General features: G+C 45.7%; 1 protein-coding gene and 1 long non-coding RNA gene across 2 annotated transcripts in view; one reads left to right on the top strand and one right to left on the bottom strand.

The window, feature by feature from the left end:
* LOC125756166 (uncharacterized) overlaps positions 1-14,991 on the top strand; it is a 119,197-nt gene that overhangs the window by 71,082 nt on the left and 33,124 nt on the right. Inside the window, exons 9-10 of the mRNA XM_049420204.1 lie at positions 4,930-5,142; positions 12,963-13,109. Of these exons, the coding sequence (XP_049276161.1) occupies positions 4,930-5,142; positions 12,963-13,109 (360 nt within the window). The remainder of the gene's footprint in view (positions 1-4,929; positions 5,143-12,962; positions 13,110-14,991) is intronic.
* On the bottom strand, positions 11,047-11,620 carry LOC125760100 (uncharacterized). Its single transcript, XR_007417766.1, has 2 exons — positions 11,381-11,620; positions 11,047-11,244 (listed from the first exon to the last, which is right to left on the bottom strand). It is a non-coding gene; the product is annotated as an uncharacterized LOC125760100 (long non-coding RNA).

The raw sequence follows: 14,991 nt of genomic DNA, 5'->3' as shown, positions 1-14,991 counted from the left end.
GACACAAGTCTTCAGTTGCCGCACATTTGGTCGGGAACGCGGGTCCCGCCCAGGCACCTCAGGTAAAGTGTTCTAGAAAGGGGTAGTGGGCTGACTGGAGGCCGTGCACTGACGCACTTTATGTCTCACCTGGTAGATGGCGCCACCACCACCTGCAATGTAAGCGATGCGTTGCTGCCCTCAGCGCGAAGGTTAGTTTGCCAGCGCTTCAAGCACAAACTACTCTTGTGCAACCCCTGTACACAGCCATTTTCGTTGCTTTTTTTTTTTCTTTTGCGTGAGCATATTCTTGCTTTGGCCGTTGTTCTGGCGCATGAGGTATCGCTAAACATGAGCGCGTCATCAGCGGGCGCCGGATGCAATATATGCTGTAAACCGCCAGTTTTGTATTGCAGTAGCGAGCTCTCGCTTAAAAAAAAGATCTCGCAGTTTTATTGCGTTTAGATAATTAATTAATTTATGGGGTTTTACGTGCCAGAACCACTTTCTGATTATGAAGCACGCCGTAGTGGAGGACTGCGGAAATTTCAAACACCTGGGGTTCTTTAACGTGCACTGACATCGATTGCCTTTAGATAAAAGAGACTAATATTTTCATGCTAGCATTTGTACTCGGTAGTCTCTTTAGTGAGGTCATACTCTCACTATAAATAAAACAATATTACTACAAACATAAGCACCTTATGCGCTCTCAGTTGATATATTCTCCTGAAAAGTGCAAGAAAATGTGTGGGAGTGCACAGCAGGAAAGACCTATCCTAATCATGCCCAAGAAATAAAAGACCGAAAGTAAGGGTAGACCATGCAATCAGATTTTGCTTCTTGAAGACCCCTCACATGCTGGAAATTATATTTGTGTAAGACATTGCATGCAAACACCGCTATCAGTTGAGTGCAAAATTTAGTTAGCAATTCTGCTGACACTATAATATGCCTAAAAGTTTCATATGCACTCTTTTCTACAGAACTATTTGTCCGCACTCCTGTATTTAGAAAAATGAATTTGTAATGAAGGTTTGGAAAAATGTAGACAACAATCGTTCGCGGAAATAAGTGAAAAGTTTGGTGGGGCAGCACAATGACCTTATATACTCCACAAAAGCCATGCGTATCAATCACTTTCATTTTTTTTTTCAAAGTGAAAACAGATGGAAAAAAGCTGAAATAGCTTGAAGAGGGCCTTGCCCCATTTTGTACTTATCAGCGTGTGCGGCAAAAAGCATGTCTCCTAAAACAGCCCAATAGATGCTAGAAAAATACTCACAAAGAGACGCTAAATATTTTCAATAGCATACTTAGCATAGCATAAATTTAAAAAGTTCACAAAAGCACATGAATACTCAACACATATTGTTCACACAATAAGTGAAGACACTGAATCAGAAGAAATACTAAAAAAATGACAAGCTAATAGGCGCATTTCCATTCAAACACATGCATTTTTATACAGATCTACTGACGTTCTGGTAGATCATATTAATCGCATTGTTGATGGTACGCCAAGGACCAAAGCCACCATTCACAATTGAATTAAGGGTTTATTGCTATAGTATGCATGACGAGTGGCAATTCACATACTATCTTGCTTGTTTTTCAAATCTGGCATTTTCCTGTATTTGGGTCAGTGAAACAGAAAAAGAATATTCAGAGAAGATTCATACTTCAAGTTTAACCTACACTTGTAAAACCTAACGCAGGAACAATAATAAAATTTAAAGAATCTTCTATAGCAAGGAAAAAAAATTTAAGTGCAGCCAGCGGCTTATCTTGAAGTGTTTTGCTTTTTGGCGTTTGCCTGCTCTGTCTGTGTTTAGCCCCTTAATGTAAAAATGAAGTCGCGTAACAACATAGAATTGGATTATTTTTTGAGAGAGCATTGAGGCATGGCTTCGGCACCCAACCTCTTTCCAAAGCCTCGCTTTCACAATGGTCAGCACATCTAAAATGCTGTCTGCATGGAGTTCTTCACATGAAAAGCCGCCCGTGAACAAGCCTTGCTACCAATCTACATTATTCACAACTACAGGAACTGAAAAATGAAACGTATTGACGAAGCAATGCTCGGCCGAAAACCTGCAGCGACGACGAAACACAGCAGCAGCCCTACAGCAGCGGGGCGAAGGCGCGAAGGCTCCCATTGCTGACGATGGTAGCGCCGCCACGCGGGCACTCAGGAAAACGAAAACTCGTTTACATTTTTTGCGCCGCGGCAACGTACCCTCTCCCCGGAGAGTGGGCTCACTACCCAATATCTAGAACACTATACCTCAGGCTAGCGCTGTTGTTGTTGTTGTTGTTGTTGTTCCTCAGACACTTGGCGCAACCCACTTAGGGGGATAGGCCATGAATCGGACGGTGCCTTTCTCAAAGATTGGATTCGCTTTTTGAAGGAAACGGCGCTATGGCCGACCCACTCGCGCGAGAGACGCTCTTCGGCATCTTCTTCATTGTTCCACCATTATATATACGTGCGCTTGGCTGCGCACTTCAAACGCGCTAAATTCTTGTCACATTTCCCCCTAATTTCGAGAAGTCGAGGAGGAGCACCAAGGCGATGTAGCACCACACGACGTAGGGGACGTAGGTCACACGTAGCACAAAGGCGACGCACGTTATTCGTCGAGGATCACGCCATTAGACCAAGTTCTTCGTTTTTTGCCACAACCACTTCTCCGAGACTTCTCGGCGAGGCGTACGTTGATGACACAAATAGTTCGTGCAAGTCTGAGGCCTTTGTGTGATGGAGCGCGTCCGACTAAGTGGCGTGGAACTCTTTGCTCCTAGGCACGTACCACACAACCTGACAAATCGTCTGGTCCCTGATTGCACTCCGGGCCAGTAAAACTCAGTGACGACTTGATTGACCGCTTGCGTCACTGCCTGGTGACGAGCGTGGTTCCCTTCATGAGCTAACTTCATTACATTCTTTCTAAGGACTTTGGGCACCACAAACTGGTCTAGTATTTTTCCTCATGTCGTCTTATGTTTCCTGTATAGAATGTCATCTTGCAAGTAATATTATGCCACACGATATCAGCATCTTGCCGACCTTTTCGAAGCAGCGTCTTAGAGATCCGTTGTTCCTCTGTAAGGCCTTTAATTTTAATTGATCGACCCCTGTGATTGCGGGTTGCAGCACTGGCAACGCTTGCAGTGACCGTGACTGCGTTCCCTTTGTAGCAGCGATGAATCCGGCACCGGACACGGCCCCCTTCTGTGCCTGGCTTGAGGCTACGTTTCCATCCTCGTTCGTCCCTTTGTCCTTTATGTCTGGCCACCCTAATTGCGAGGTAGGTGGCACCCTCATGGAAGGGGAACTCATATCGCTCCGAGTTCTGTCTGACGACCACAAACTGGCCGGGTCATTAGGTGGCCGGGCTCCTTCAATGTTCCCCAGCACACGTCATACAAGGGGTCCCGCGTGCACTTAACCCGCGTAAGGCCTGTAAAGAATGGCGTGTCGAGAAATACCATGGCTTTCGGTAGGTAATGAATCGTGCTATCCAACAGGGACACCGGGCTTGTTGTTCCTGTCATTTTCTCCCTAGGTACCAACGTATGCCGCACAACTACCCTGTTGCAGCCAGTGTATCGTAGGACAGATACCGGTTGCGATTCAATGAAGGCCCTTCGCACAGGCAGCTTTCCGACGTCACATCCGGAGGCTGGTGGCATTAATGTCGTATTGACTATGGAAATCGTTTCACCGCTTTGCAGTACGACGTACCCACCCCGTTCGTCTGTCGGATTTTCGGGGGCGATGGTGCCAGCATACGGGAAGCTTGTCCTGTTTCTTGTGCGTGAGGCCTGAAAGAGCAAAAAAAAAAAAAAAAGCAGAGCAGCATAAACATGTGCACATTCAAAGGCGAACACATACGTGTATTACAAAGTGAGAAAATCGAAAAGAACGAGCATCTGCGCTAAATAAAACAATGGAAATATGAAAACAATGAAAACAGAAAACAATAATTGGCCGTTCAGTGGCCGAAAACTAATGTGAATCTCTCAGGGCAGTGCTCATCTGGACAAACGAAAGGAAGGCTGAAGTGCGTTAATAAGATATGACTTAAAGTTCTTCAAAGAGGCTGTAAAACATTTGGATTGTTTATTTTGTGATGATTTGGTGTCTATGGGGGGTAAAGTGAAACGAGGGCTTTGGTTATCGCATAGCGTCCTGGTTCGGGGAACGTTTAATATTTGTTTGCTTCGGGTGTAGAAGCATTTTTTAATGGCGTTTATGTTCAGAAAGAATCTTCAGAAAATCGTATGATCACTGCGGTGCGAATTTAAGGCAGTTGAGCAAGTGTTACTCAAACATAACAAGTACACGTACGATCTTATACTGCTCAAATAAATCTGCAGTATGGGCAGTGTAAGAAACACCGGCGATCAATCTAATTGATGGAGACCGAGTATGGTGTTTAAGTTTGTTTTGGATGTTGTGCCCCAAACAAGGTGACAGTAGTGAATGTACGATTGGAATATAGCATGGTAAATTGTAATCTTGTGTTTCGGCGAAAATTTATTGCGAAGGATAGAGAGGAAGCCCGTGGACCTAGAAAGGTTGTTTTCGATATGCATTACAAGGTCGTACCATCTCATACGAGAGTCGAAAACGACGCCGAGTGCTTCAAACTTGTCCACAATTTCAATAAGGTCGTGTTCAAGCTTTAGGTCATTACTGATAATGATATCCAGGCTAAGCGGCCGAAAAAAAGAACAGCCTTGGTCTTTAGTTTAACAAGGTCATCTATTTGGTGCAGTGATTCCTGAGGAGAAACAAATAATTCGTACCCACGTATTGAAACAGGATTTCCCAAGCTAAAACGTCCTCGTAGTTTTTTCTCCGCAAACAAACCATCACGTTGAACATGACGCGTTGTTCTAAAAAGAGTTTGATGACACCTCATCGTTCACTCCATTTTCCAGGTTCGATGCCTATAGAGATCGACCTCGAGGGCATGATCCAAGGCAAGAACAACTTCTGGTCTTACTCCAAGGGGCAGCTGAAGCACAAGCTGGACAAGATATCTATCTCAAACGGAATCACGTGGACGGCCGACAACAAGACCATGTTCCACAACGACTCCATGCCCGGAAAGCTGTTCGCTTTCGACTTCGACCTCGCCAACGGAGAAATAAGTGAGTGCGCTTTCCTGAGCCTGCTCTGTGGAGATAGATTGGCGCCAAAACTGTGAGTCTCTACGCACTAAACATTACAGGATAATGGGACTTCCTTTTTTAACGTCCGTCGGGAGGCTTTCTGGAGGACCAATATCATCAAATAGTAGAAACGTGCAGCGAGACGTGACGCAGCTAACTCGTACTTTTCGCCGATGTACGGGAAACGGGAGAGAGACGGATAGAGATAGGGGAATTGCAGAAGTGTAGTAAGTTGGGCCAGTTTCTATGAATCCGTCCTAAAAGCAGCTCAAAAACTCGTATAGGCACGCAGAAACGTACACAGAACTGTGCTTGTTTTTGTCCTTAACTTTCAGTGTGTTCCTGCGTCTGGGTTTTAACGCTGTTTTTACTGCGGTAGAGAGAGGTGGATGACAGGTTACTAAGCAACAATGAGTTCAATATCGCGTGCTGCACACACAGTGTCCTCTGTGGACGTCATGTATAGACGTGGTACGTTGAGGTGTATTCGCATTAAACATGTTCTGTAGAGACGAGCGTATGAGCCTTTGTCACTCAGAAAGCTTATCAGACATGCATTTTTACAGCATGTTTGCCATGACCAACGCTTCTCACGCGTCTAGAAACTTCTCCTCCGAAAAGGGCCTGCAGTCTCGGCAGTCTACGTCTCACTATAGGTGCCCTTTGCTCGGTCGCATATTGAGGGCACACGCAGCGAGCGGATGTCAAGCATAATGATTGAAGTGTGACGCGCGCAACAGTCACGGTTCTTGCTCCCGTCCCGGGTGTATACGCTGCACGCAGCCGCAATCCATGACGTAACGCTTCTCGGTGTCTTCACAGCGGTAGTGGAAGCAGCTAGTCTATAGTGGAAACAGTTTACGCTCATGAGGTTGTATGTTTGTCCCATAGCTGTAATGATCATGTCCTGCTTTTCTTCTGCGCTCCTGACCACACTGTTGTCCGGAGGCAGGCGCTCACATTATTCCAGATAGCCGTCGTCATGTGTTCATGGCCTGCGACTCTAAAAAAATATTGCACCATTTCGGTCTCGCAAGAATGATCGCCATTTATCTTGAGTGTGTTTCCCTGCTTTAAAAGGACCGATAATTGGCCAGAACGTGCCATTAGAACCTGCTGGAAATAAAAAGACCGTAAGTTATAGTGACAGATTCAAGCATACTTCTCACGATTTTAGTAGGATTGTATTATTAAATTTCGTTTAAAGGCCCGAGGAAACCGGTATGTCGCGCAGCCTAGCGGTAGAGCCTTGATGCTAGCTCACTATGGAGTCGTTCCATTTGCTTTATGTGTACTATAATTAGAGCTCAACATTAGAGCATGCATGTTATTCTCCATGCCCGCTCTATTCTGTGCCACTTATACAAGGCAAAAGGAGGTGACACTCAGAAGCGACGCCGCTTCTCAGCGCTGCTTTGCGGCAGCTAGTGGAACGTGCAGTCACGGCGCATGCGCGCGGAGTGAACGCATGCGCAGCAGTCCACAGCACGGCCGGTCTGGAGGCGCGCGCTCGCTCCCTTAGCGTCCACAGAACACAAACACGAAGCGCTGTCGCGCTCACTCCCCCCCCCCCCCCGCCCCCCTATTTGCATCATCTGTTTTGTGCATGGAGGTTAGAAAAGAAGTTGCTGGAGTTGAGGCCCCCTATGCGTGCTAGTGCTAAGGGGTGAAGCCGGTTTGAGCGGGCGCCGGCCATCTTGGCATAGGCAGGAACGCAACGCAACCCAGGCGCACACATTCGCGATGAGGCCTCCTTGTCCTCCGTGTAATTTTTGAATTGTGCAAGTAAAGAAACGCATACAAATGTCACGAAAAAGCTTTATTACAGTTACTACTTTGTTTATTATACGAGGTACTGAACAGCAGGAAAATTTTATTTTGCAACTACACAACTTTAATGATCACTCAAGTAGGTTTGAAAAAATTGCTTACTGATTCTTGAAAAGTACGAGCTTAGTCAGCACAGACCTTACTTTGTCTGCTGTTATTTTCTATTTTTTTTTCTTTGATCATGTGGTGAATTCGAATTTTTATGTACAATTCCACCACATTTTTACACAATTTGTAAATGTGGTTGTCCAAGGCATCACTATCAAGGATGTGTTCATTCAGACTTGAAAACCACTGCTTGTCGGGCAGAAAGCCCAAAATTTTCAGAACTAGGTGTCTTGATTTTGAGTGGAGAGCCTTGAGAGTTGTGCATTCTGCCTGTAATCGACGCAGACCTTTCTCTGCAGCTGTACAAATGGACACAACATCCTCCGATGGTGAAATAAGCCTACCTCTGTTCTTATGCCTCACCAAGGCAGGCTGTTCTTCTGTTTGAAGGGCCATTACACACTCTTCACACAGGCTAGCGGCACCCAGACTTCTCGCAACAAAGCCAGCAATATATGGCACTACAGACTGGCTAAATGATGACAAGCTTTCCGGGTTGCCCAATCCATGAGTATAATCATGATCTTCGGGCTGCATGATTGATCGCCTTGCCACAGTGGTGTCTGTGTCTTCTGTTTTGAGAATGGTCGCAGACTTGCTGAGGATGGACACAAAGTCTGGTGAGCAGTTGCCAGCGCTCGACGATGTCACTTCTGTGTGTACTAGGAGGCGCTTATACGAAGCAGTGAACTGAGCTGATGTCGGGTTATTGTTAAATCCACCTCGACCTCGAATGCAGCCGAAAAAAGTTTCAGCATGGTCTTGGCTCATTTTATAAGTTAACATATGTACCTCATAGTTCCATGGAATACCAAGCGGTCAAAAATGTGCTCAGTGCTTTGCATGCAAACAATAAATTCAAGGAACCCTCCCTTCTTCGGGGACTCTAGAACAGGGCGACCTGCTGGGTCCTTCAGGGCCATGATGTACCTTCGAGCTTCATCAAAGTCAGGCTTCCAGCAATTTTCGTTTTGCTTGCGCAGAGGAGCCTTGAATGACTTTGCTAAGTGGTTCCTCGAGTTGAGGATATCGAAGAGGTGGTCAAAAACTCTGATGAACCTCGCAGTAGCACTAGCGCTCCTGAATTGGGGCAGTTTCAGTTCATGCTCGCAAGACAAGGCATAGCAACTGATGCGCTCAGCACTTCGACGGCGAGTCGCACTTTCATTTTCTGTCTCTCCCATCGAACGTGGCCACTTGTCAACTTGTTTCCCAGTCGCAACCCCTCTTCTCGCTGAAGGACGTCTAGCGCCTTTACATATGCCCATTTCACAAATTCACCATCCTTATCAACCAAGTGACTTACAGGTGCCAGTGAATTGCGGATAAGCTTTACCATGTGACATGCGTCTAACATAATGTAGATGAGCTTGCTCGGATCACTAGGGTTCTTGAAGCTTGTTGTAAAGTGCTCACTGCTGAGTTGGAGATCTGCACCAAGACACTTTGCTATTGTGAAATTAGATGCTGCACCATCAAAAGTGAGTGAAACAACTTGCACTCCTATAGCTGCCAACCTGTCAATGCATTGTCTCGTCAGCTCAGCCCTTTCTGACCCTGTGAGCGAATCAGTAAGAAAATAGCCTACAGGCAGCCTTAGTCGCATATTCAACCCGACAAGCATATATACACGTGCGTGCTTTGCCTCCGGAATGCTGTCATCTTGCATGCCTGTCCCTAAGTCAACATAACCAACAACCTTGTTTCCAACAAGCTCAATTTTTTTCCTTATCGGCATGTCATCGACAATTAAGGCACAATGCAGATTCTCAACACTCTTAACAAGGATTTCAAGCCTAGGAGAAGGATTCAGCCGTGAACCCTGGCTCCCCATGCACTGACCGGTACCACTCTCGGAGTGTACGAGGTGCTGGCAGAGCTCCATTGAATTTCGATCGAACATATTCGTAAGCAGCTGGCGAGTAAAACTGAAGCGTTAAATCAAACGCACGTAGCTCTGAGGGGTATTTGCCTTTTTGTTTTTCTCGTGCCCTACAAAGTAGCTTCTCAATCTCGGGAGAAAAAGTCGCACCAACCACTTCTGTGCCTTCCTCGGACAAGAGATTTTGCTCCTTGAGTTTCTTCATTATTTCCTCAGCCACCTCGTTTCTTCTGTTGAGCCGCCGCTTGTTTTGTTGCAAAACTTTACCTTTCTTCTGCAGCTGGGTTACTTTTTCTGTTGATGCATGGAGCAATTCTTTGTAGTACTCTTTCGTGGGTGATGCCGTGGCACCATCTTCCACTTCTCGTCCAACATTAACAACTTCCACACATCCAGTGGCAGGAAGAGCCCGAGATGTTGGTTGAGGCCGCTTCCTTTTCTCCTGTAATGAAATTACCACTGCGTTAGAGTACCTCTGCATGCAAAACGAGCCTATTATAAATCTTAATGAAGTAATTACTCAATATTTCTAGAAAAAAATTGTCGCGCAGAATAAGCAACGGACGTACAAAAACAAAGAACGTGCCCGGCAAGGAATCTCGCTAGCTACGTAATGAACTGCGTTACATATGAATGATAATCGTTCAGATATCACGTACCACGTTACCTGTATATTTTAACAGTTGTCTTGCTGAGCGGAAGGCCGTTAGTTCAGTATCGCGAAGCTTTGTGGCGCGAAATATTACTGCCACGATCGATGGTAAAAAACGCCAGGCCTGCGCTGAAACCGCAGCACAGTCACAGCGAAAGCTGGAAGAGCGGCGTTTCTAGAGCCCGTTAAGCTCTCTTGGGGCTACGATACAAGTGCACTAGAAAGGTACCCACTACGCCATAAATCACAATTTTTGTGAAGTTGGGAAGCACCTACTAAGCCATTATTCGTCATTCTGCGGAGAAGCGAGGCACCAGCTACACGTCTGTAAGGCATTATGTGCGCTTTGTTGACGCGACGACTGATGACGATGAAGAATTATGGCTCAGCCCTTTGTAATGGGTTGGAATCTTTAAACGGCCCACCAGTTATGTTTTTGCATTGGGTGACGCCCGGTCGCTATTTCCCTCTCCCGTCATGCTGTATAACATACGTTGACGTGGGAGAGAGACAGGGGGGGGGGGGCGAAGAACTTTACTGAGACCCCGAGGAAATGGATCATGCGCTTATGGGCTTCCTTGGCAACCAATAAAAGTGCACTTGCAAGGAACCCACTACGCTATAAAACATTGTAATTTTACTGACACCCCGAGGAAGTGGATCATGCGCTTATGGGCTTCCTTGGCAACCAATACAAGTGCACTTGCGAGGAACCCACTACGCTATCAATCATTGTAATTTTTGAGAAGTAGGGCAGCAGGCACTGTGCCATTTTTCGTCATTCTACGGAGAGCATTGGTACCTGCTAAAGGCATGTAAGGCATTATGCGCACTTTGTTGATGCTGTGCCTGATGACGATGAAGAATTATGGCAGAGGCCATGTAATGGGTTGGAAGCATTCAACAACCTACTCGTTGCGCAATTTGCATTGTGTGACGCCTGGTTACAGAATTCGCGTTGTGCGACGCTTGGTGCTCATTTTACTCTTCTACCACGCTATATTGCGTATGCTAATGTGGTTCCTTCCTGACATGAAGCCTGTATAGGACTTTTTTGCAAAGCAGTTTCAAGCATCGGCATGGCTCAGAGGTTGAATACTGGGCTCCCACGCAGAGGGCCCAGGTTCGAACCTCGTTCCATCCTGGAATTTTTTTCTTATTTCGTTTTTTTTTCTTATTTCGAGCGATACTGGTTACGGACACCGGCGGCGGCGGCAGCGGCAGCGGCGGCGGCGGCGGCGGACAACTACGGCGCCAAAAACGGCCGGTGAAATGATCTCATAACAGCTTTCGCTGTGAAATTCATCCGAGAGCAACAAAAATTTTGTTTACAAGTGACGAAAACGCGCATTAAACGAGCCCATTCGAAGCAGCGGCGTTTAATACAGCTGCGATACTGACTAGGTAATGAGGCTTTTGCAGGTATTTTGGGAACGCTGGAAACACCGTCGGCAAGCTCCCATGTCGCAGCCGAACTGTTTGTCCAGTTCGATCGAAGCATTGCGGAGTGAAATGCACGGAGCACAATTGGTCCCCGTTTTTAGGCTCCTAGCCTTCTCGGCGAACCGCTCCTTTCCACTGGTTTCGCACCTGGGTCCTTTTGGGGAATCTGTACAAGAAATACGTGATGTGATACCAGAAAACAAAGACGAGCGAAGCGGAATCACGGCCACTTAAGTAGGTCCACAACGAGCAGCCGTGGGTGAACACGGCATGCATTCTTTTTAACAAACTTCGGTACTTACAGATGAAAAGTAATTCCCGATCCTTTCTTCGCTCTATTTGTGCACCCGTAGGCGACGCACGACGACACCATTATTCCTTACTTGAGTCACACTCGCGAACACATTCTTTTTTCGTCTCCGCGGCAGTAATGCGGCACCCGCACGGACGAGGCCAGGCGTGCTTCCTGCCAATGGCAAGATGGCGGCGTATGGCTTCAGCTGAAGCGCCCCCCCTCCACTCCAGCAACTTTTTTCTAACCACCTTGGTTTTGTGTGTACGACCTCATAGTCGGCGTAGATCGAAACATTGTGACTATAAACGTTTCCCGGTGTTTTCCATGTTATTATTCCGTGATTAGAGACTCTGACCGGTAAGCTTTCCGTAGCACTAAAGAAAACAGGTATACCATAAAAATTGGTTGTCGTCCTTTTAACGCCGCATTGCTAGCAACACCAGGTCACGACCGGCGTGCGCGCCGTCAACGTGACACAGCATTATCTAAAGGAAACAAGGCGACAGCCGAATTTCAAATAAAGCAAGCGTATACACAGGCGAAGAAACAATTACTATCGCGACAAAAAGACTCCCCAAAAGGTGTGAATTGTTCTTGGAGGAAAGCCCAGTCCACCAGTAGTACACACTGTTATCGCCGCTTGCGCAGTCTAAAAACGCACACAACGAAGTGAAATCAATTGCAGAAGTGTAGATAGCTGGGCCAGTTGTTGTAGATCTATGTAAGTAAGCAGCGCGAAAAGCGAGACGACGCACACAGGAAGGAATGACAAGAACAAGCGCTGATTTTCAACTAAGCGTTTTTTTCTTTTTTATAAATTGAAAGTCAGCGCTTGTTCTTGTCATTGCTAGCTGTGTGCGTCGCCTTGCTTTTCGCGCTGCTTACTTCCATGAAAGTGAAATCAGTTGATCAAGGAGACAGGGTATAGTACGGGCGTGCTACTGCATGGCAAACCAGGCTAGGAGTCAATTCACAACTGATATCCCTCTCATATGGACCAATCGAGAGCTTATTCCTTCATGATGTGGCGTCAACGGACCGCTGGCGCCACGAATTGTGACGAAAATACAGGAAACGCCAAGAGAGAATAACGTGTCTCGTTCTTTGTATTTTCAGAGGTTGTTTAGAGGCCTTTTAAGGCGGCACTGTCGCTTGTATTTTCTGTAATTCTTGGGGCTCTACGTCCCAAACTCACAATAAGACGATAAGAGACGCCGTAGAGGAGCGCTCCTATATATATAGATTTCGACCGTCTGGGGTTCCTTGACGTGGACCTAAAGCTAAGTGCATGGGCTTCTAGCATTTCGCCTCCATCGAAACGCTGCCGCTGCAGCCGGGATTCGATGCAGTGACCTTCGCTTGTATTTTGTTCTCGCGCTGTCTCTGTTTTACGAAAAATCTTCGCTCCTATATAAAATGCAAGTGAAATCGTTTTTATTTACTGCGCATTTAAGGAAGTACTCGAACTTTGCCTGAGCGTCACAGAAAAGATGAATGCACAAAAGCACTGAATGTACTTCAGATAATTATGACGTAGATAAACTTCCAGGGGTGGTCACCCTTCAAAAGTGGATCTGTCGTCGACGCAGGTAATCGGCGCGTGCTGGCCGAGTTCCGTGTGACTCCCGGCTACGAGCAGCTGGGCTACCCTGACGGCATGACCATCGACGTCAACGACAAACTCTGGATTGCCTGTTTCTCGGCCGGCGCTGTGGTGCAGGTCGACCCAGAGACCGGTAAGTGATCTGTTGGAAATATACGAATCTGCTTTTACTTCAATACTTCTTTCTTTAAAAGTATGAGCCTATGAGATAGATAGATAGATAGATAGATAGATAGATAGATAGATAGATAGATAGATAGATAGATAGATAGATAGATAGATAGATAGATAGATAGATAGATAGATAGATAGATAGATAGATAGATAGATAGATAGATAGATAGATAGATAGATAGATAGATAGATAGATAGATAGATAGATAGATAGATAGATAGATAGATAGATAGATAGATAGATAGATAGATAGATAGATAGATAGATAGATAGATAGATAGATAGGGCAGGGAGGGAGGGGATTGTTCTGCCCTTTTCAGTTGCATTTCGGGCAAGTGCGGCAGTCACCCGCATAATAAAGAGCCTAACGTACATGCCACGGGAGAGATGCGTTAATTAACGTTCGTAATTGGAGACTTTCGGAAATATGTTGAAATTGCTACATTCAGATGGAGTGAACGATAAACGTTTATTTGGAAGAAATCGCTTGCGTGACCCCATTTTCGACCTGCATGACCGTCCAGGTACACGACAGGTTCGCTGTCTCTGTGCCACTAAAGGGGGCCCGTGGTTCAGTCAAGAGGTCATTGAGGCGAATTTTTTCTCTCGAGTCACCCGCATCGTGTATGTCGTACTTAATGCAAATAAAGTTCAAATTTCGAATGCGTTGAGGAATAATTGGCTTTTACAGTTAACTCTTTCAGACGCCGCCTATGAAGAACTGTCTGTAAATGCGTCAAATCAATGCAATGTTGTTTCAAGGCACTCGATATTATATTACGGAAAACATAATGTCGCAATACGTTGGTTTATGTGCGTTATAGTTATCATTCCTAATTATTTTGTAATTAAATACCTCTTCATTCTGAAGCCATTCGTACTCTGTTTTTGCATAAAAAGAATGAAATCTGAAGCTAGAAATATAGTGCAAATTCGTTTTCGGTTATGTCCATGTTGAACAAAGATATACTTTTGACGGGGGTCGCGGGAAGCGGCACGTCGAGCGACTCGTCGAATATCGTAGTGCCTTCAACAGAGTGCTCGTATGCAACAGTACACTGCAAAATGAAGTTAAATGAAGACAAATTTATTATGCAAGTGGTTCACCTCATCCAAAGCTCAATATATCGTGCTCTTTCGTAACCCCTAGTCGATACAAATAGCAAACACAACTAGTGTACACAATTGTCTAAATAGAGTCTTAAAGGGTTAAGGGTTATCAAAAGCTTGCATCAGAGTTCGAGGTGATGTTAACCGCGACCCGCCGTGGTAGCTTATTTAGCAGGTAATCTGTCGTGCTGCTCAGCAAGGACGCGAGTTCGATTCCCGGCCACGCCGGCAGCATTTGAACGAGTTGTGAAGTTAAATAACACGCGTGTGCTTAGATTTTGGTGCGCGTTAAATAAATCCACATTGTTTTAATTAACTCGGAGTCCCCAGCTGCTACATTTCTCATAATTTTATGATGGTTCTAGCACTTCAAACCTTAGAATATAAATGCAATGTTACTTAACAACAATACACTTCTCAGCAGATCTCCGGGACGGATGTCTCGAGAGCTACTCTGGTCGTATGCTATTTCTGCTAAGCACATGCGTGAATTTTGACATACACAGCCTGGTTTAAATTGTCGCGCATGCAACACAGGTTCGGTAAGAACAAAAGTACCCTGCACTGTTATCCCTTGAACGTGCCAACTATCGATATATGCTCCTTGTGATAAAAAAATACCGAACCATAATTTACACTAAGGAAAGACTTAGAATTTCAAGGGAATTTCAGAGTACAAACGTATTCTGTAGCAGCACACCAAATGAAGGCGTGGTACATTGACACTATG

The sequence above is a fragment of the Rhipicephalus sanguineus genome, chromosome 10 (assembly GCF_013339695.2).
Source record: "Rhipicephalus sanguineus isolate Rsan-2018 chromosome 10, BIME_Rsan_1.4, whole genome shotgun sequence".
Lineage (NCBI taxonomy): Eukaryota > Metazoa > Arthropoda > Arachnida > Ixodida > Ixodidae > Rhipicephalus > Rhipicephalus sanguineus.
The sequence above is the reverse complement of the archived record's forward strand: the minus strand, read 5'-3'. Positions and strand labels throughout refer to the sequence as shown.